Genomic DNA, 22,775 nt, shown 5'->3' on the forward strand with positions numbered 1-22,775 from the left:
AGGTTTTTCATCAAGGTCCTGGTTAACAAAACAGGTTGGCTGGTTCTCATTCCAGACTATTTAAGTTTCTTCTTTGGTCTAACCAAATACTCAGCACCTACAGGATCAAGCCACCAGATAGCAAACTGTGAATCTTAAAAGCCACAGAGGTTTGAATGCATTTTTATTTTTTCTTACAATGAGATTTAACTACCCTTTTTTCTTTAAAATATTATGTTACCCAGAAAAGAAACCCTCGAATGTCTTTTTCTGGCTACTATACCTTATTCCCTACAGATGGGATAGTGTGAACATCTATTAATATTAACATTAAAATGCACAGTGACTCAGTCTCTGGTTTGCATGTTTAGCCCTCTGGTTTGAGGCTCTGGAAGCAGGAGCTCCCATTACCATTGCAGCTCTCTTGAGAGCTCTTCAGTGCTGTCTGCCTTCCTAGACTACTTTACTTCACTATTAAAACTGATCCTACTGAGGCTCAAGGTTTTCCAAATCAGCAGGTAAAATGTTAATCCTTGAATCACCCATAAACATAAACTCTGGAAACACTTCAACATCTCCCTTATTCTCACAGACTTTCTAAAATCAGATTCCAGAGATTATACTCCTTTTTCTTACAACTCTTTCTATATAGTACCTGAATCTGCTCCAGGACTTCTCGCTGCATCTCCACAGCCATATGGTATACATGATGATCAGAGTCATTGTACATCACAGCATTCTGGAACATCAGCATCAGGTCCCGCTGGAACTGTGCCATGGTGCGTATCCGTCCCTTAGACAGATTCCTTTTCAGGGTAGTTAAGTCCATGGGTCTATAGGTGGCCAAGAGAAACCAGAGGAAATCTAACCCTCATGTGGAACTTATGGTAACATAATGTGCTCTCTTGGAGACCCAGTTCTTAATGAAAATAGTAGCAAAGATAACAGTCCTCCATCAGAAAGTAAAATAAAAACAGCAGTTAACATTTGGCTGCTACTACTGAAAATAAGCCAAGGGCTATGTAAGGTACTTTCTATATTAAACCAGTTAAATCTCCCAATAAACTTATAAGGTAAGTATCATTATTATTATCAATTGGCACCAAGAAAACTGATTTATTATTATTATTATTTTTTTTTTTATTTAACACCAAGAAAACTGAGATCTGAAAAGGTTAAGTATTTGCTCAAAGTCACATAGCTTGGATTCCAGTTCAGAGGCAGCCTGACTTAAGAACCCACAGGCCCACCCTGACCGGATAGCTTGGTTGGTTAGCGCATTGGCCTGAAGTGCAGAGGTTGCCAGTTCAATTGCCGATCAAGGGCACATACAGGAACAGCTCGATGTTTCTGTCTCTCTCTCTCCTTCCTCTGTTGCTGAAATCACAGCCACTATACTCTGCTACTGTAGAAGGAGTGCTGGCCCTAGATACTAAAGTTGTAAAGAGCTCCAATGATTAGTTTGTCATATGGTAGTTATTGACTGATTGTTTACAATGTGTAATCATATATTAGATATTTAATCTACTTCTATTACTGCATAATCAAAAGCTAAGAATTTATTTCTCCTTTCATGGAGATGAAAAGAGTGAGGATCAAGTAACTGTTAAGACAAATAAATTATTTATTTATTTGTTTATTTGTTTATTTACTTATTTTTTGTGACAGAGACAGAGACAGAAAAAGATAGAGGGACAGATAGGGACAGACAGACAGGAAGAAAGAGAGATGAGAAGCATAAAGTATTTGTTGCAGCTCCTTAGTTGCTCATTGATTGCTTTCTCATATTCCTTGACTGGGGGTGGAGGGGCTACAGCAGAGTGAGTGACCCCTTGCTCAAGCCAGCAACCTTGGGCTCAAGCTGGTGAGCCTTCCTTAAACCAGATGAGCCCATGGCTCAAGCTGGCAACCTTAGGGTTTAAAACCTAGGTCTTCCGTGTCCCAGTCTGACACTCTATCCATTGTGTAACTACCTGATCAGGCGACAAATAAATTATTAATGAGACACAGAGTGTGGGTTTATAAGAGAAGGCACAGCAGTGTAGAAAGAGGACTGAAGTGAGAGGTAACAATCTGAGGTTAAGTTCAAGCTCTGCTGTTCACTGGTGAACACAGGCAAGTCGAGATCATTTCTGAGCCTTAGTTTCCTTATATAGAAAATGAAGGAAGCTGTCTCCAAAGGTCCTTTTTCCTATGTTTTAAAATAGTTATTTATTTATTTTTATTTTTAGTGAGGGAGAGAGAGACAGGAAGGGAGAGAGATGAGAAGCATCAACTTGTAGTTGTGGCACTTTAGTGGTTCATTGATTGCTTTTCATATGTGCCTGGATGGGGGTGGGGAGGCTCCAACTGAGACAGTGACCCCTTGCTCAAGCCAGCGATTTTGGGCTCAAGCCAGTGACCTTTGAATTCAAGCCAGTGGCCATAGGATCATGTCTATGATCCCATGCTCAAGCTGGTGACCCTGTGCTCAAGCCGGATGAGCTCATGCTCAAGCCAGTGACTTCAGTGTTTCAAACCTGGGACCTCAGTGTCCCAGGTTGATGCTTTATCCACTGTGCCACCACCAATCAGGCTTTTTTCTGATTTTTCTTTTTTTAGAGAGAGAGAGGAAAAAAAAAAAACAAGAGAGAAGTGGGAAGCATCAACTCTCAGTAACTGCTTCCCATATGTGCCTTGACCAGGCAAGCCCAAGGTTTCGAACTGGTGACTTCAGCATTCCAGGTCAATGCTTTATCCACTGTGCCATCAGACACTTTTTTCTGATTTTTAAAAAATATTTTTATTCATTAATTTTTTTAGAGAAAGAGAAAGGGGAGGATGGAGAAATGGGAAGCATCAACCCATAGTAGTTGCATCTCATATAGGCCTTGACCAGGCAAGCCCAGGGTTTCAAATTGGTGACCACAGCATTCCTGGTTGATGCTCTATTTACTGCGCCACCACAGGTCAGGCCTTTCCTGAATTTTTTTTTTAAGATTTGGATATTTATTTATTTTTATTATTATTACTTTTTTAATCAAGAGAGAGACACACAGACAGGAAGGGAGAGAGATGAGAAGCATCAACTCATAGTTGCAGCACCTTAGTTGTTAATTGATTGCTTTCTCTTATGTACCTTGCTGGTGGTGGTGGTAGGGGGAGCTCCAGACAAGCTAGTGACCCCTTGCTCAAGACAGCAACCTTTGGGCCCAAGCCAGTGACCATGGGATCATGTCTATTATCCCACACTCAAGCCGGCACCCTGTACTCAAGCTGGTAGTTGGTGAGACTGTACTCAAGCAAGATGAGCCTGTGCTCAAGCGGCAACTTGGGGTTTGAACCTGGGTCCTCAGCATCCCAGGCTGACACTCTATCCACTGTGCCACTGTCTGGTCAGGCTTTATTTTTATTTATTGATTTTATAGAGAGTGGAGAGAAAACACGGAGGAACAAGAAGTTATCAACTCACAGTTGCCTCGCTTTAGTTTTCATTGATCGCTTGTCATATATGCCTTGACTGGGCAGGCCTAGGGTTTTGAACCGGCGACCTCAGTGTTCCAAGCCGACACCCCATCCACTGTGTCACTGCCCGGTCAGGCCAGGCATGAACTTTTACACTCTATTAACACATTGGTTTATGACAAGCATTTTAGATGACGCATGCTATTAAAATATATATAAATCCAAAATACTGCAATCAAAGTTTTTTTCTTTTTTTAACTTCTTAACTAATTTTTTTAGAGAGAGGGGAAGGGAGAGGGATGGAGAGGGAGAGAGAGAGAGAGAGAGAGAGAGAGAGAGAGACAGGAATATTGATCTGTTCCTGTACATGCACTGATCAGAGATTAAACAAGCAGCCTTTGCACTTCCGGACAATGGTTAGATAGCTCTAACCAAATGAGCTATCTAGCCAGGATTTCAATCAAAGTTTGTAACATCATTTGGATTATCGCCTTTGCATTAGCATTTCTATAATTATCAGAATGAATACAGTGTTCAATGTTCCTTTTAAAGTTTTGCTCCAAAAGAACAATTTCAAAAACTACTGAAGGATAATGTAAGATCATAATACCTAAAAGTTAACATTTCCTATTTTATCCTTTTATTCCTTTCATTCCTTCTCAAATAAAGACTGAGCTCGCCATAACTTTACAAATTTGTTCAGCTGTAAAGTATATCTTGAGTTTGTAAATACTATAAATGAAATAAATAATCTAATAGATGGGAAATAAAGTATGAAAAGACAGATATAAAAGCAACCAACCTTTCTTGACCCCTTTTCCACTGACCTTTTCACCACATCTTTGTATCCTGGGGCCTGCTTTTCCGACACAGGCTTCAGAAATGGACTGCTGAACCTGGTAGGGGACAAATTCAGAAAGGATGAAGAAATTGTAGAAAGTCACCCTAAATGAAAAGAGAGGCTATGAACACTAAGAGAGGCTTGGACACCTACCTGTGACTGGCAATCATCTTCCAGACTTGCAGGATAGTCTTCTTAAATAGTAAGTGATCCTGAACAGGGTCACTCTGGTTTAAATCAGACCTATGGGATAAAAAAGGACAAAAAAGAAACAGTAACTTCACCAATAGCATTCTGTCTCCCTTAAGTGGTAATGGGGTTTTCTCAAGACATAGTGTTTCTAGTTAATATCTGAAGAATGTAACACCCTAAGGATAAAAACTTATTTAATACTTTGGTAAGAGACCTCAAACTCTATAAATATTCTTTACTAATCACTATTACCCAATGAAGTGGTTACATTCTTATAAAAGTATTATAAGATACATCTACAATTGTCTGTGCCTTTTGATCTCTTGCTGATTTGCTCTTTAACACTTGTAACTCTAAAAAACTGGTCTGTGAAAGTAATCTTGTTCACTGATGTTTCCCAAGTGCCTGGCACATAGTAGATGCTCAATTAAGTATGTGATAAATGAATCTGGTCCTGTTTTTACGTGGAAATATGCCAGATTGATAAGTATCTCTCCTATGTCTCCACAGAAGTAAATATTTGGTTTTACATCCCAAAGAATTCTCCTGTTTGTTTCATCTGATTGCTACACAATTTAAATATTTTTCCTTTTTGCTCTCTTCTATATAGTAATCTTTAAAATACCTAAGAAAAATTCATTTATTCTCATGGCCATTCCTTCTCTGGACTAAACTGTATAATTTATTTAGTTTTCCTTCAGAGGTACAACTGTACAAATGTTTTTTTTTTTTTATATAATTTTCCCTGTTGGCAAGTTTTCTGTTTACTCCAAAGTTAAACATCATGCTATACTTCCCACTTTATCCACTGTATTATTTTCTCTAAATGAGTTTTCTGCACACCTAAGTTTTCACATCCTCATTTTGCTTCATGTACCATGTTGTAGGCATCAATTTGAGCAAAACTCACATATTTTATCTTTCTGTAATTTGAGCAGCTTCACATAACTATTCATTTTCATGATATAATATCAAACCTGCATTTAAATTATATACCACAAAAATCACCTTACATTTAAACATAGGACCCCATCAGAATAAAGTATTTAAAGCCCTGTAAACAATAAACTCTCTCTTGTTTCTAAAATTTTTAAAATTAAAAAAAAATTTATTAATTGATTTTAGAGAGAGTGGAAGGGAAAGAGAGATAAAAACAGCATTTGTTGTTTCACTTTATTTATGTATTTATTGGTTAGTTCTCACATGTGCCCTGACTAGGGATCAAACCCACAACTTTGGTGTAGCAGGACAATGCTCTAATCAACTGGCTACTTGGCCAGGGCTTCCTTTGTTTTGATCAGAATAATAACTCCTTGGTACTAGAGCAGTTTTGTTCACATATCCACACAACAGATATTTAGTAAGTTTCCATTATATGAAAGGTATTGTACTAGGTTCTGTAACAGCAAAATCACTCACCTTTGCAATATTTTAAGAAACAACCCCGTTGCCTAACTGGTGATGGCACAGTGGATGAAGCATCAACCCAGAACTCTGAGGCCCCCAGTTTGAAACCCTGAGGTTGCCAGCTTGAGTGTAGGCTCATTAGCTCAAGTACAGGATCACTGGCTTGAGTGCGTGATCACCAGCTAGAGCACAGGATCATCGAAATGATCCCATGGTCACTGGCTTCAGCCCAAGGTCACTGGCTTGAGCAAGGAGTCACTGATTCAGCTTCAGTCCTCTGTTCAAGGCACATATGAGAAGCAATCAATGAACAACTAAAGGGAAGCAACTACAGCCTGACCTGTGCTGGTGCAGTGGATAAAGCGTCGACCTGGAAATGCTGAGGTCGCCGGTTCAAAACCCTGGGCTTGCCTGGTCAAGGCACATATGGGAGATGATGCTTCCAGCTCCTACCCCCTTCTCTCTCTCTATCTCTCTCTCTCTCTTCTCTCTCCCTCTCTGTCTCTCTCTCTCCCTCTCTCTCTCCTCTCTAAAAATGAATAAATAAAATAAAAAATCAACTTAAAAAATAAATAAATAAAGTGAAGCAACTACAAGTTGATGCTTCTCATCTCTCTCCTCCCTCTCTCTCTCTCTGCCCTTCTGGCTCTCTTTCTCTCTCTCAAAAGAAAAAAATATTGTTTATTTTCATATTCACCTATCTGGAAATGCATGCCTAGCAACCACAGTAAAAGTGTGGGGGTGGGAAGGAGCCCCAGACTGGGAGGGTCCAAAGGCTCTACTTCTCTTTATACCTAAGAGTCAATACAGATTACAGGTGAAGCCAGAAAACAGGAGCCTAGAGAATGTCTATCCTTCAAAGTATGTGTAAGCTTCCCAGTGGCAGCACAAGATCTCAGCTTTTTAACTCCCCTTAAACTATCTCGCCAAGCAAACTTAATTACTACTACCTATCACTTTCTACTAAAGATTTCATCTTTAACCTAAATTCTAACATGAGTGTGGAGTATGCCATTCAAGAAACTGAAATGGCCCTGGCCAGTTGGCTCAGCGGGAGAGCGTCAGCCTGGCGTGCGGGGGACCTGGGTTGATTCCCGGCCAGGGCACATAGGAGAGGCGCCCATTTGCTTCTCCACCCTCCCCCTCCTTCCTCTCTGTCTCTCTCTTCCCCTCCCGCAGCCAAGGCTCCATTGGAGCAAAGATGGCCTGAGCGCTGGGGATGGCTCCTTGGCCTCTCCCCCAGGCGCTAGAGTGGCTCTGGTCGCAGCAGAGCGAAGCCCCGGAGGGGCAGAGCATCGCCTCCTGGTGGGCAGAGCGTTGTCCCTGGTGGGCGTGCCGGGTGGATCCCGGTCGGGCGCATGCGGGAGTCTGTCTGACTGTCTCTCCCCATTTCCAGCTTCAGAAAAAAAAAAAAAGAAACTGAAATGTCATGAGATAAAATGTCCCAGATTAGAGATCTCCTGTTTTTTAGACAGTCATCATATGCCATCTGCACATATTTACACAGGGAGTTACAGAAAAGCAAATAAAGTAATTCTTCAACAACTTAGATTTTAAGCTGTATTCTACTTGTATTAACAAAAATTTGAAATCTGCTATTTAGAAGATATATGTATGGTTCAGTTGTATACCTTAAATTTTAAAAGGCTAGAATAATTATTGGTTTGCCTTTCCACAGATATGTGGGTAAATCTGGGATATAGTGGAAAAAAAGAAAAATACCAAAAAAACACTCCATGCTATTTTCTCTCAACAGATAGAGAAAAGGCCAGGTCTAGAAATAATAGAAATAACTTTGTTTTTCTGATTTAGAAAGAAATTCACTTTACTAAAAAAAAAAAAAAAAAAAAAAAAAAAAGATTCTAAAATGTGCCCTTTCATATATTTTTTTAAATTTTATTTATTGATTTTACAGAGAGAAGAGGTGGTGGTAAGGACGAGAAGTATCAATTCATTGTTGCTTCAATTTAGTTGTTCATTGCTTGCTTGCTGTATGTGCCTTGACCAGGCAAGCCCAGGGTTTCAAACCGTTGGATACAGTATTCCAGGTTGATGTTCTATCCACTGTGTCATCACAGGCTAGGGCTAATATGTACCCCTTTGCCCCATAATTACTTATAAAAAGTTAATACAGCCTGAGCAGGTGGTGGCACAGTGGATAGAGCATCAGACTGGGACGTGGAGGACCCAGGTTCGAAGCCCCAAGGTCACTGGCTTGAGCATGGGTTCATCCAGCTTGAGTGCAGGTTCATCAGTTTGAGCATGGGGTCATACTTGAGTGTGGGATCATAGACATGACCCCAAGGTCATTGGCTTGAGCCCAAAGGTCACTGGTTCAAAGCCCAAGGTCACTGGCTTGAGCAAGGGGTCACTGGCTTGACTGGAGTCCCCTGGTCAAGGCACGTATGAGAAGTAATCAATGAACAACTAAGGAGCAGCAACTATGAGTTGAGGGTTCTCATCTCTCTCTCTTCCTGTCTCTGCCTCTGTCTTTGTCTCTCTCGCTAAAAAAATAAAAATAAAAACCAAAGTATTCCATGTTCATGCTAACAAATTCAAATAGGTATAAACAGAAGTAAAAGTATAAATCTTAACAACCTTGTATAAATATCTGTACTTACAGCTTTGAGGAAGTAGCATGGTTGAAAAGGATATCTACCAGAGGAGCCTCCTGAATACTAGAACCATCATCACAGTCACCTGAAGAGGGCTGGTCTTCCATCTCTGACACATACCCTTCACCCTGGTCCTCCTCTTTGGATTCTTGCTGAACCTCTCCCTGGGAATGCCAGGAAACAAAGGAAACTTTAGAAAGAGATTTACTATCTGCAAGGTAATTTTACATGCATAGAGTAAATGAAAGGTGATCTTAAGGGAAGAAGAGGCCAATTATATAAAGCTTTAAAAGAAATTAGAGAAATATGACTTAACTAGCCTTAAGTCAATGAATTCTTGTTAACAATCTTGTTGGAGAACTTTGACTTTGTCCCCCAAGGAAAAAATGAAAAAGCAATATTCTCAATTCTAGATGGATGCTGTATTCTTTTAAAATTTTCATTATTTTTTGTGGTCCTGGAGCTAACTAATCTAGCTGATCAGATAATATTAATGATAATGGCCTTCTAAATTTTACTGATTGCTTACTCTGAGCTAGGCCCCATGCTAAGTGCTTTACATGAATTTTCATTTAAACCTCACAGGAAAACTATTAGGTAGAAAACTATTTCTATTTACAGCAGAAAAAACTGAGGTTCTAAAATGTTCACTAACATGCCAGCCCGGCCCAGGTGGCTTAGTGGATAGAGTATTGTCCCTGTGCACTGAGGTCACGGGTTCAATCCCAGTTAGGGCACATATGAGAAGCTACCGCTAAGTGCACAACTAAATGGAACAATTTAATTCTTTTCTTTTTTCTCTCTCTGCCTTCTCTCTCTCTCTCTCCCCCCTCCCTTTCACTCTTTCCCAAATCAATGGAAAAGTTTAAAAAATAAAATAAAATGTTCACTAACATGCCTAAGTTCACACAGCTAATTGGTACTAAAACCAGGATTTGGTTGCCTGACCTGTGGTGGCACAGCTTTTTAACTCCCCTTAAACTATATGGCCAAGCAAACTTAATTACTACTACCTATCACTTTCTACTAAAGATTTCATCTTTAACCTAAATTCTAACATAGGAGTGTGGAGTATGCCATTCAAGAAACTACCTGGAACACTGAGGTCTCTGGTTCAAAACCCTGGGCCTCCCTGGTCAAGGAACATATGACAAGAAACCAAGTATTTAGAACAACTAAAAGTGAAGCAACTGTAAGTTGATACTTCTTGTTTCCCTGCACCCCCCCATCTATAAAATCAATTTTAAAAATCCTTTTAAAAAATATTTTATTTTTATTTTTATTCATTTTTAGACAGAGGAAAAAGAGAGAGAGAGAGAGAGAGAGAAGGGGGGAGGAGCAAGAAGCATCAACTCCCATATGTGCCTTGACCAGGCAAGCCCAGGGTTTCGAACCGACAACCTCAGTGTTCCAGGTTGACACTTGATCCACCGTACCACCACAGGTCAAGCAATAAATAATTTTTTTTTTTTTTTTTTTTTTTTTTAGAGAGAGAGAAGAGGGGAGAAGCAGGAAGCATCAAATCCCATATGTGCCTTGACCAGGCAAACCCAGGGTTTCAAACTGGCAACATCAGCATTCCAGGTCAATAAATAAAATCTTTTAAAAAATAAATAAAAATAAAAAGCAGGATTTGGACCCAAGTACTTAAACTCTCTGGAGTTAGCGTATGTGCTCTAACTACTCTGCTCTGCTTCCATGTGCAGAGGACCAATCAGAAAACTGGTTGATGTTATTCACTTACCTCCTCACTCTCTGTGGGTAGTCCCTGAACTGCACAAATATCTGAGGGAGCTGGAGCCACCTCTGGCCTTCCATTTTCTCCCAGTGAGTTCTCAAGCTCTCTGCAGGGTTCCCTTTCTCTTTCAGTAGCTTCAATTTCCCTTTCTGCTTGTTGTCTGGTATCAGATGAAGGGCAGCAGCCTTCACTTGAATCTTTGTTGCTAATGCACAATGGCTCCATTAAATAAGCTACCTGCAATCATAGTCTATTGTTAGATGCATAGGAACACCAACTGGAAATCATTTATGTATCAATCAATAAACCACATGATTATAGTGCCACTGACTAAGCCTGAGATGGCAAATAGGTGAATAATTCCTTTGTTTAAAATTTATTAAATATCTTATACACACAGGCACTGTACTAGTTGCTAGGGACCTAATAGTAAACAAGATACATATTGTTCTTGCCTCTTGAAGAAGCTTTATGTGCTAAATTTTCAACTCAAGTTGTCAACTCTGATCAATTGGGATTGACTAGCTGAAAATTTTGTCTGCTGCAGACATAAGTGGCAACACTTGAACTGGATTCTTGCTGCACTTGACCTAGTTTCTCCTGAACGTGAAAGTGCATAGTTGCTTCATAAATATAAATCCTGTCCAATTCTGTTTATTTCTGGTCCTCAGCCCTTAATCAGGGTAATAAGAACACTGTAAAATACTGCCTTAAAGTCATGACATTATAAACTTCAAGGAGAGTATGGGCAAGTATCTCCTCTCATGACTGAAACAATGTATTGCAAAGATACTCTTATAATAGGGCAGTCCTGCATATAGAAATTTCATTTTCTTTGACTCAGGGTCTTAATAACTGGGGTTTTAGAATATTCAATCAAAAAGTATACATTTGAACCATATTTTGTGTTGGCACCAAGTGCTGAAGACACAGCGATGAACTTAGTCCCTGCCACTGTGGAGCTTGTATTTTCGTAAATATTAAGAGTGGTAAAAATATGTACAGGTAGCATTCTCTTACAGAGTTGAGACTCTTCCAACTTTGGAGATAATGACTCCCCATTACCTCAGAGAGAAAGCGGAGGAGGCTCTGGTGTCTGACTTGCTCTGCCTCTTCCTGAGATTCCTCACTGCCTCCGTCCCCTGTAAGCAGCTCACTAGTTTCTGTCCCTGGGCTGCTTTCCACTAGTTCCTCAGTCCCTGGCTCCTCAGTTTCCCTCCAGCTTCCCACATCCAGATCCAGACTGGAGTCCCACGAGCTGTAGAGGGACCTGCAGTCGTTGCTCAACTCAGAGTCATTGGGATAGTCTTGTTCAGAATTCAACCAAACCCACTCACGTCCCATCTGTAAATACACAGAAAAAAATGCATTAAATTCACTCAGGTCAGTATTCCTAAGGTATTTCCATCTCTCAAGTTCAGTAGAAAGATAAGCACTCAGATATTTCTTTCTACTCATCATTAGAAACAGTAAAAGCTAGCTGAAGTCAGACAGCAGGAGGAAAAATGATTTGTCATTGGGCATAAGATAAAGCCCCATGTTAAAGAGTATAATAAAGACATTACCCAATAAGTATTTTTTCTTGTTCTTCCTTATATTCCAAAAGAGAAAGAACTGGAACATAAGTACAGCATAGGAAACATAGTCAATGTTATGGTAATAACTATATGGTGCCAGGTGGGTACTATAAATGTCAGGGAGAACACGTCAAGTGTATGATTGTCTAATCTGGAACTAATACAGAATAATACTGAATGTAAACTATAATTAAAAATTATTTTTAAAAAAATTAAGAAAAGAGAACTGGACCATAATTAGCTGAACAGAATTCCTCTATCCCAAATCACCCTTAAAATCAACTGCCCTTAAAATCAAATTTGAAGGACAGTGGTATTTTCCTCAGTGTATAGACATTAACCTTATCAACCATTACATCTTCAAAACCTATTTTAAGATTACTGGTGGTATTCTGGTCATATCCAACTCTCACTTCTCATATGAGAACTGCAACATCAAGTTTTAAAGAGACATTGCTTTCATTACCGCACGCTATCTGGGTTTTCTTCCCCTTTTGTCCCCTCCCTTTACAGCTTTCCATAATCCTTGTCATCTACCTTCTTGCCTGGTCCTCTGCATCCTCATTCATACTTTCCTTTTGAAAAAACAGATATATGTTGAGGCTTCAACTTTTTATTTTTGAGGTTTCAATTTTGATCTCTTTTCAGTTGGCTGCCAAATCTCTCCCTCTTTACCTCTTATATGCATTCGTCTCATTGCTCCAGCTACCCAAAGGTTAGTTCCTCTTGGTGTCCTACCATCTGCTTCAACTCAACATTTCAAAAACTAAAATCACTTATCTTCCTTATTATCTCCAAAATCATTTGCTCTTCCCAATTTCCTTATCCCCATCAACACCTTTTTCTTTTTTTGTGACGGAGACAGAGAAAGGGACAGACAGATAAGGACAGGGAGACAGGAAGAGAGAGATGAGAAACATCAATTCTTCATTGTGGCTCCTTAGTCTCCTTAGTTGTTCATTGATTTTTCTCATATGTGCCTTGACTGGGGGGCTACAGCAGAGCGAGTGACCCCTTGCTCAAGCCAGCAACTTTGGGCTCAAACCAGTGACCTTGGGGTTCAAGCCCGTGACCTTTGGACTCAAGCCAGCGACCATGGGGTCATGTCTATGATCCCACGCTCAAGCCAGTGACCTTAGGGTTTCAAATCTGGGTCCTCTGCATCCCAGTCTGATGCTCTATCCACTGTGCAACCGCCTGGTCAGGCTTAACACTATTTTCTTGATCCCATTTTGACTCTTCTATTTGGTAAGCAAGAACACTTCCCAATTTTCCTCAACTTTTCTCAATGATCATCCTTTGTTCCTGAATAAATGCTATAGCCCCTGGTCAGTTTCTCTTAAATCCAATCTGTTTACAACAGTCTTCTTGTTCAAGGCTTTAAAACAGCTTTCCTCTCAATATAAAGTTCGCAATCCAGCCCTCAAAAGTCCTCTATAAATTGAGCCCTACTTTGTTCCCCTGGCTTGGTACATGTACTTCATTATTCCTTAGTATAATCCCTGTCCTAATTACATGTCCCCTTATTGCCCCCATCATAGATACCTACCCCTTCAACTTGGACTGCTAAGCTCATTTACCTTCTCTACTAACCCAAAATCTATGTCCCTTTAACGGACCTCCTTGCCCACAAACTTCCAACTTTGAGGGTTTTACTGACTATATCACATATATGCTTGTGCATTACTTTGGGGATATACTACTGATTAAATTCCTTTTTACCACCTCATAAAGACTGCATTCTTTTACTTTGTTAGTTAGCTTCCTAACAAGCTTTACCAAGTTTTATTCAAACCATAAAGATCTGACTTCTAATTATCTTTCTTAAATCCATCTTTTTCAACAAAGTACTAGACAATAGCCTATTAATCTCCATCTCTTTATAATAAAAGACTGATAATTAGTTCTTTCCAGTAAGTTAACTTTTATTACTAAGGGAAGTTGGAATAAACTCAGGTGAAGGCCCTGGCCGGTTGGCTCAGTGGTAGAGTGTCAGCCTGGCATGTGGAAGTCCCGGGTTCGATCTGCTTCTCCACCCTTCCCCCCTTCTCTCTTTTCCCCTTCCACAGTCATGGCTCGAATGGTTCAAGCAATTTGGCCTCTGGCACTGAGAATGGCTCTATGGCAGGGGTCCCCAAACTTTTTACACAGGGGGCCAGTTCACTGTCCCTCAGACCGTTGGAGGGCCGGACTATAAAAAAAACTATGAACACTGCAAATATCTTATTTTAAAGTAAAAAAAACAAAACAGGAACAAATACAATATTTAAAATAAAGAACAAGTAAATTTTTTTTTTTTTGTATTAAACTATAAAGGAAGTTTCTTTGCACCTGCAACTGGCTTTAGTCAAAGCAATGATTGATTTTTTGTTTTTTTGTTTTTATTTTATTTTATTTAATTTATTCATTTTAGAGAGGAGAGAGAGAGAGAGAGAGAGAGAGAGAAGGGAGGAGCTGGAAGCATCAACTCCCATATGTGCCTTGACCAGGCAAGCCCAGGGTTTCGAACCGGCGACCTCAGCATTTCCAGGTCAACGCTTTATCCACTGCGCCACCACAGGTCAGGCAAAGAACAAGTAAATTTAAATCAACAAACTGACCAGTATTTCAATGGGAACTATGCTCCTCTCACTGACCACCAATGAAAAAGGTGCCCCTTCCGGAAGTACGGCAGGGGCCGGATAAATGGCCTCAGGGGACCGCAGTTTGGGGACCCGTGCTCTATGGCCTTGCCTCAGGAGCTAAAATAGCTGTTAAGAGCAACAGAACAGCCCTGGCTGGTTGGCTCAGCGGTAGAGCATCGGCCTGGCGTGTGGAAGTCCCTGGTTTGATTCCCAGCCAGGGCACACAGGAGAAGCGCCCATCTGCTTCTCCACCCTTCATCTCTCTTCTCCTCCCTCAGCCAAGGCTCCATCAGAGCAAAGTTGGCCTGGGCGCTGAAGATGGCTCCATGGCCTCCCCCTCAAGCACTAGCAGCGAGCATCGCCCCCTGGTAGGCATGCCAGGTGGATCCTGGTTGGGTGCACGCAGGAGTCGTTTGTTGTCCCTCACTTCTTACTTCTGAAAAATACAAAAAAAGAGCAACAGAACAGAACGAAGGCCCCAGATGGGCAGAGCATTACCCCCTAGTGGGCTTGCTGGGTCAGGGTAGGACACCAGTCAGGGTGCATTTGGGAGTCTGTCTCTGCCTCCCTGCCTCTCAATTTAAAAAATAAAATAAAATAAAATAAATGCGGGTGATACATTTGATAACTCTTAAAATGAGTTAAGCCTTCAAACAATGTTACAAATTCTTAAACACATAAGGATACTACACATAAAAACAGATAACAGTAGTATTTCCTAGATACCATCCACAAAGACAGTTATTAAGTACAAATGTCTGAAATAAAGGTCAGTGCCACCTATGTAAAAATGCTCTAAAATTAGGGCAATGCCATGAACAAAACTTTGACAACCCATTTTTCCAAATATTACAGAAAAGTTGAAGAAAGTCCTTATTGCACAATGCAATACTTTAAAACATTATAAATTAAGCCTTGGTTCTTTACCTTCTCTGAGCTGTAGTGGAATAATTCGCTCTGTTAGACCACTTTCCCTCTCTAACCAATGACGAAGGTTATCATGAAGAAGAAATCACAGGTTTCATACACACACAGAGTACACCAAACACTTGAGTTTTCTTTGAGTTTATTGTATACACACACACTTCACAGACATATATATTTTAAAAAGTCTGTACACTTCACAAGACAGTACAAATTAGCTACAATCTGCTAGTTACACATTAGGACATTAACACAGTCCATGATTTTTGCCCTAAAACAGGCAATTCTGTTACTCCAACCCTCTTGAGATATTCCCAGCTCATATCACATGGCCCAGGCACCTCCTCTTCTGTAACTCTCACTTCTGGAACTGGGCCTACCAGCCCAAGCTCTATCTGGTTTACTTTTCAGGTTCAGCTCAGTGAGGGTCCTCGGACAATTCACTTTTTCATCTTCATATCTGCTTCAATGGCACAGCGGCGCCCCCTGGTGCCACCGTCCTAAATGACAGGCAGACAAAGAAAGGGAGCATGAATGAGTTGGTCAAAAGAGGAGGTACAACAAGAATGCTGGGGATTCAGTTTCTTGGGGGAGAAGGGAATCATCAGAAAAATCCAGGAAATGAAGGGCATATATCTGTCTTCCCACGGAGTGTGGTAAAAATCACCTGGTAGTGGTTTGTGAGAGAATATACCAGGGGTCGGGAACCTTTCTGGCTGAGAGAGCCATGAACGCCACATATTTTAAAATGTAATTCCATGAGAGCCATACAACAACCCGTGTACGTTACATATTATCCAATAAAAATTTGGTGTTGTCCCAGAGGACAACTGTGACTGGCTCTAGCCAACCGCAACCATGAACATGAGTGGTAGGAAATGAATGGATTGTAATATATGAGAATGTTTTATATTTTTAACTTTTTTTTTTTTAAATTAAAGATTTGTCTGCGAGCCAGATGCAGCCATCAAAAGAGCGACATCTGGCTTGCGAGCCATAGGTTCCCGACCCCTGGAATATACTATACAGAGTATTTTGCTCCTGATTACCAGAGATAGCTGGAGTTTGTTCACCTGGGGTCCCACAGAATGACTATTAGTCATCCCACCCAGCCCCCAAATTATGTGCAAAGAAATAGGAAGAGTAAAAGAAAGGTGGGAGTCAGAAAGGGCAGTGGATAGTGAGATTCTTGGCTAACATACCTGTCCAGCTGTTTGTTGGTCCCTATAAGAAAGGCCTTTCCTGCAGACTGACCCTGGCACTAGTTCCCTAGCACCTCCTGACAGTTGTTTTCCATGAGATCAGGACAATCAGAAGGCTTCTTTCCATCTGCTGCTCTCTCCCTGCAGCCCAGATCCTTCCTCTTGTGCAATACTTGGCTGTCTTCAATAGATATAAGATCCTATTAACCAGCCTTGTAACAGCCAGTCAATTGCTTGGGGATCCAGAGTCACTGTTGCAGGCCAATAAAAAAGAACGGAGATTATAGTGTTCTGTCTGTGGTATATGCTGAGGCTTGTAGGCAAGATGAACTAGTGAACAATTTTGCTGGGCCAGGCTATTTTTACATTTCTAACATGCAAAGACTCTAAAATTTTCAAAACTCACGAACACCAGTTGCCTTTGAGGCAACAGTAAAATAAAAATACCATCTTGCGTTTGTTTAACACTTTAATAATTTTTTTTCTTTTTGGTGCCCTGACCGGGAATCGAATCCACAACCTTGGCATATGGAGACAACGCTCTACCTAACTCAGCTACCCAGTCAGGACACTTGAATTTTTTTCAAGCCAGTTCCAAACCTATTACCTCATTTTATCCTCACAACATCCCTGTGAGATAGGCTGGACAGGCACCTCATTATGTTAACTCTATTACACCGATGAGGAAACAATGCTCCAAGAAATAATCCAGTCAATTTAAAACCATGTGGTTTTCTTTCTAGCCTAATGCCCTTTCCATTATATCATGTCTCAGTGCCTGATAATGAATAACAGTCAGAGGGTCATACAATTCATGCAGGAAATAAAAAGTTTTTAGACTTGTTTTTTGAAAGTTCTAATTCCACCAGCTACTACTGTCCGTAGTTGTCAGTGTTACTGAGAGCTTATTCGTAAATGTTACTGAATGTTTGTTATCAGACATCAGTCTTGCAAATTTTAGGGGAAAACAAAACTATGTACTGAGTATCCAGTATGAGGAACACTTTTAAAAAGCCAGTTAGCAGCTGCCGTCTGCATAATCTTCTATTTGTAAGAAAAGAATTAGCAAAAGGTGGAGTCAAGTAATGAGGAACGGGTGCATCCTAGATCCTTACCAGTATCTCATTTCAGTCCAGTGAACTTATAAAAACTCTCTACCCAGAACACACACACATACACATGCAGAAAGACAGGAATGAATAGACAGTTGCTTATTCAATGACCTGAATGAACAGAAGTTCAAGACATTGCTACAGTTTGCATGTTGGATTTCCCTCTGTCACCCACCCCCAGCGGGAGCAGAGAATCTCTGTGGCAACACCACCCCCTGCAGCCATTCAATACTTACAAAGAGAGAGAGAAGGAAGGCAGGAGAGCCCATGGGGACACTGTCCTGTTAGAGGACAAACAAACACTGATCAGGTTCCACAGAAACTCTCAGCCATAAGCACCCAACCTCAGGACAGAGACACAAGCACCACGCACACAAAGACAAAATTTAAAAACTCAAGAACAAGAAGAAAGAGATCCAAAAGCATTCTGGCCATTTTGCCTCTGGAACTGGAACTGATGGTTCCCCAATTGCTGCAAGCTAAGTCATTTCCCCGCCTTGCAAGCACTCTCTCAAATTAGTAATTTGCTCATTCAGCTCACAATTTCTCCCACGTGACTGGGCCTTCCAGTCATAGCAGGTTTCTTCTGTTTGGATGAGAGCAAACAACCACCGTTCTAAGATTTATATGTACACCACTAGAGCACAAAATCCCAGCAACACCAAGGAGTTACATAAGGTTCTTCGGATGCTTCAGACTTCTAGCACTGGAACAATGGCAAAGAAGCTCTTTCTTGGTCTCCTCACCTTCTCTGAAGCATCCTGTTTGCGGGTAGAATCTCTCCCTCGAAGACTTTTAGCACTGATCCCAGACTCAGATGTTTGCATAATCAACTGTGTGGCCAGGAATTGCTGTAGGGAGAAGAAACACAGTTGGCCCTAGAGACCCGATCCAGTAGAAAAGAATTAAGACACCTTAGGCTTTGTATATAGGACTTGGTATAGTCCCCTTATGCAATCAGCATTCAGGGATGTCTTGACTGCTTAGAAGTTTAGCATACTAAATTTTAATTTTCGTCGTGCATTCTCAAGAATCTGAAAATGCCAAATGATTTTTTAAAAGATTTTATTTATTGATTTTACAGAGAAAGGAGAAAAAGGTGGGGGAACAAGAATCATCAACTCATTGTTGCTTCACTTTAGTTGTTCATTGATTGTTTGTCGTATGTGCCTTAACCAGTCAAGCCCAGGGCTTCGAACTGGTGACCTCAGCATTCCAGGTTGACACTTTATCCACTGTCTCACCACAGGCCAGGCTCTAACTTTTTTCTTTCTGCAATAAAGGATCAAAATCTCTACGCTCTAAGAATGAGAAAAAGAATAAAACTAGATGAACTAAAAACCATTAAGTAATTTGGCAGACTCTGCCCTTGAAGCTCATCAAAGGGTGCCTGGCAATATAACTAACTATAGGACAGAAATAGGATCTGTGATGGAAAAAAAGGGAGAAGAAACTGTCTATTATGTATATGCTTAATGTAAAAAAATATATACACTGGCCTTGGCTGGTGGTTCAGTGGGTAGAGCGTCAGCCAGCATATGGACGTCCTGGGTTCAATTTACGGTCAGAGCACACAGGAGAAGCAACCATCTGCTTCTCCCCCACTCCCACTCCCCCTTCTCTCCCTTTCCTGCAGCCAGTGGCTCAACTGGTCCAACTATGGACCCAAATACTGAAGATAGCTCCCTTGGAGTGGGGGTTCAGGCACTAAAAATAGCTCAGTACTTAACATAGGCCCATGATGAGGTTGCTGGGTAGATCCCAGTCAGAGCGCATGTCTCAATATCTCCCCTTCTCTCACCAATCAATGACTATATAATATATACACACACATACACATACATACATACACATTGTTTTATAAAAATTTTATTAAAAACTACAGGAAAGCCCTGGCCAGGTAGTTCAGTTGGTTAGAGCGTCGTCCCAATTCACCAAGGTTGCGGGTTCAATCCCCAGTCAGAGCACATACAAGAATCAACAAAGGAATAAGGGAATAACAAATCGATGTTTCTTTCTCTTTCTAAAATCAATAAAGAAATTTTTTAAAAATTATTTTAAACTTTTGGAAATTTGCCCAAGAAAGATAAGACTGTTCTCTCACAACTCATTTACCAAAGCAACATGAACAAACTAACATGAATCCGTCAAGAACAACATTTTATGTTCCTGTGTCCCTGGTGGCTATTCCAAGGAAATCCACAGCACCCTTTCCTGACATCAATATGAATCAGTTCCTTGAGTATTTTCATTTCATCCCAGCTAAAACACTGAGGATCCTCAAAAGTACCTGGATCTGCTCCAGGACATCTCGCTGCATTTCTACTGCCATGTGATAGACATCATGATCTGAGCTATTATACATTACAGCATTCTGGAACATCAACATAATGTCACGCTGAAATTCAGCTGTGCTGCGAATCAGTCCATTTTCAATGTTTTTCTTAATAGTTGACAAATCCATTGGCCTGAAAAAAAGAACAGGGGTAAATGACAGCAGAGAGGGAAAGAGAACTCAACTGGATCCCTGAATATATTAAGCATGTTAATTCTGTTAAGACTATCACTGGTGATCCAGGCACTGAAATAATCAGTTTAGCAGTTGGTAATCTTTACTCATATCAAAAACATTTGCTTTGCCTGATGAGGTGGTGGCACAGTGGATAGAGCATTGGAATGGAATGCGGAGGACCCAGGTTCGAGACCCCGAGGTCAGCAGCTTGAGTGTGGGCTCATCTGTTTAAGCTCACCAGCTTGGACCCAAGGTCGCTGGTTCGAGCAAGGGGTTACTCGGCCTGCTGAAGGCCCGCGGTCAAGGCACATATGAGAAAGCAATCAATGAACTAAGGTGCCGCAACAAAAAACTAATGATTGATGCTTCTCATCTCTCTCTGTTCCTGTCTGTCTGTCCCTATCTATCCCTCTCTCTGACTCTGTCTCTGTAAAAAATAAAAACAAAACAAAACAAAAAAAAAAACACCAAAAAACCCCAAAACCCCACATTTGCTTTAAATTTACTGTCTAAAGCAGTGGTAGTCAACCTGGTCCCTACTGCCCACTTAGTAGGCATTCCAGCTTTCATGGTGGGCGGTAGTGGAGCAACCAAAGTATAAATAAGATTTAACTATAGTAAGTTGTTTTATAAAGGTTTATTCTGCCAAACTTAGCGAAAATCCGACATAAAATACTTGGTAAGTAATTATTATTATATGCTTTAACTTGCTGTAACTCTGCTTTATAAATTTTATAAAGTAAAGTTACTTCCCTACTTTATAAATCACCATTACTGTGGAACTGGTGGGCGGTTAGAAAATTTTACTACTAACAGAGATACAAAAGTGGGTGGTAGGCATAAAAAGGTTGACTACTCCTGGTCTAAAGCAAAAAATCCACCAAGGCCAGACAATTCACAATCCAGAGAAGTCAGTATGCTGAATGAGTTATGGCTTACCTCTGCACGATGCTGTGGTAGCCAGGTGCTATATCATCTGTAACAGGCTGCAGAAAGACATTAGCATACCTGTCCAAAGAGAATAAGGTCCAATTACTGGCTTATCCTTCAGTAGCGCAAATGAGGGAACTTGACCTAAATAGCTGAAAGTGGTAAGAGCCAATGCCTCCAATCCTGAATAAGCCTACTCAAACTTTTTTCTAGTCACCAACAATGAAAAGGAGCAGGAGATGATGTTCCAAATGGGTAAAGCCCCACTCACCTATGATTAGCTGCAGCTCTCCATACAAGCATGATGGCTTTCTTCCAGATTTTCTGTGCCTGAATAGCTTCCTGATCCTCACTACAGACAGAGCTAAAATAAAAGAAACACAGACGTTTCTACTAGGCGTAAGTAAAAATAAAAGTCCTAATTACTTCTTGTCAACTACAGGCATATCTTGTTTTATTGAGCTTTGCTTTACTGATCTTCACAGATGTTATTTTTTACAAACCCTCTACCAACAAAAAGATTATGACTTGCTTTATTGTGGTACTGTTTATTGTGGTGGCCTAGAACCAAAACTGCAGTTTGCCTACAAGGTATGCCTATATTTGTTCAGGCCAAGAAAAGGAAGATGAAAAAGTTAAGATTAAAAAAAAAAAAAAAAGATCCTCTACTTCTCACATTCACTGCCTTGACCTCAAAGAAAGAATCTCAGATACTCACAACTGTGAAGAAGCAGGGCTGCTGGGGATGGAGTCCGCCAGTGTGTGGGACTGCAGCGTAGCATTGTGTATACTAAAGCCATCATCACTCTCGCTCACAGGGGGTTCATTATCCATTTCTGACAAATAGCCTTCTCCTTGATCTTCCTTAGCCTCCTCTAGGCTAGCTGCTTCACTGACTCCGTCTTCCTCCTCATCTTCACCTGGGGCATCCTTAGACACAGTGTGCTCCAGTTAACAAAAGCAAGCAAAGTTTTCCAGAAAAATGTCATTAAGTATGATCTGCCTTTTGGGTTAGATCAGTTCTAGAAAATGACCTCACATTGTTTCCTGACTGAGCTCTCTCTATCACTTATAATACCATCTACTTACACTGGCCAAGTCATTTAGAACCTGGACAAAGAATAAGACCCAGGATCTTTTTAAAAGGCAGAAACAAAAAAAGCTACTTACTTAAGACTAAACTAAGAGGTGTTCCATCTTTTCCCTTGCTCTTGAGCTCTGACCCTGGATACAAAGTTATCAAAACTAATTTTTATGTTGTGTCTCATCAGATGGAGACACATCACTTATCACATCACTTATTTAATAAGTCTTTTTGTTACTACTACTTTAGGTATTCTAAAAAGAAAACTGTGGATGATTTTCTCTGGATAGTGTAACTAATAATCTGATTTCTTATATGTTCTTCCTGGCTCTGGTATCTCTATTCATTTAAAATCACTCTGGATATATCAAAACTTTGTGCATTATATGCAAAGAAAGATCTGTGTGATATTCACCAACTCCTTCAGATGGGAAGCACATGTTGCCAAGTACCACCACTACACCTAACTGTCCACTGCAGCTTTTCCCCAGGCAGCTCCTTAACCAGTCTCATATCAGAGAATAAAGATGCAAGTATACTGATGTTCATTCAAAAGGTAGTGCTACAGGGAAATCTACTCACACACCAAGAGGA

At 40.6% G+C, this 22,775-nt stretch overlaps 1 protein-coding gene across 7 annotated transcripts in view; it reads right to left on the reverse strand.

Annotated features, from left to right (window-relative positions):
- Positions 1–46: 46 nt before the first annotated feature.
- Positions 47–22,775, reverse strand: part of BRD8 (bromodomain containing 8) — a 42,229-nt gene continuing 19,500 nt past the window's right edge. For 4 of the 7 annotated variants that reach the window (XM_066272580.1, XM_066272578.1, XM_066272579.1 and 1 more), the window contains 7 exons: positions 21,816–22,027; positions 21,369–21,461; positions 21,107–21,175; positions 19,946–20,123; positions 18,402–18,506; positions 17,892–17,936; positions 15,467–15,841 (listed from right to left, as the gene is read on the reverse strand). In XM_066272580.1, the coding sequence (XP_066128677.1) occupies positions 15,782–15,841; positions 17,892–17,936; positions 18,402–18,506; positions 19,946–20,123; positions 21,107–21,175; positions 21,369–21,461; positions 21,816–22,027 (762 nt within the window). In that variant the 3' untranslated portion in view covers positions 15,467–15,781. Of the gene's footprint in view, positions 98–634; positions 813–4,250; positions 4,320–4,417; positions 4,508–8,484; positions 8,643–10,222; positions 10,454–11,281; positions 11,561–15,466; positions 15,842–17,891; positions 17,937–18,401; positions 18,507–19,945; positions 20,124–21,106; positions 21,176–21,368; positions 21,462–21,815; positions 22,028–22,775 lie in introns of those variants that run through there. The other 3 variants (XM_066272581.1, XM_066272577.1, XM_066272575.1) reach the window with 2 other exon arrangements.

This window comes from Saccopteryx bilineata, chromosome 4 (genome assembly GCF_036850765.1).
Source record: "Saccopteryx bilineata isolate mSacBil1 chromosome 4, mSacBil1_pri_phased_curated, whole genome shotgun sequence".
In the NCBI taxonomy this organism is placed as follows: Eukaryota; Metazoa; Chordata; class Mammalia; order Chiroptera; family Emballonuridae; genus Saccopteryx; species Saccopteryx bilineata.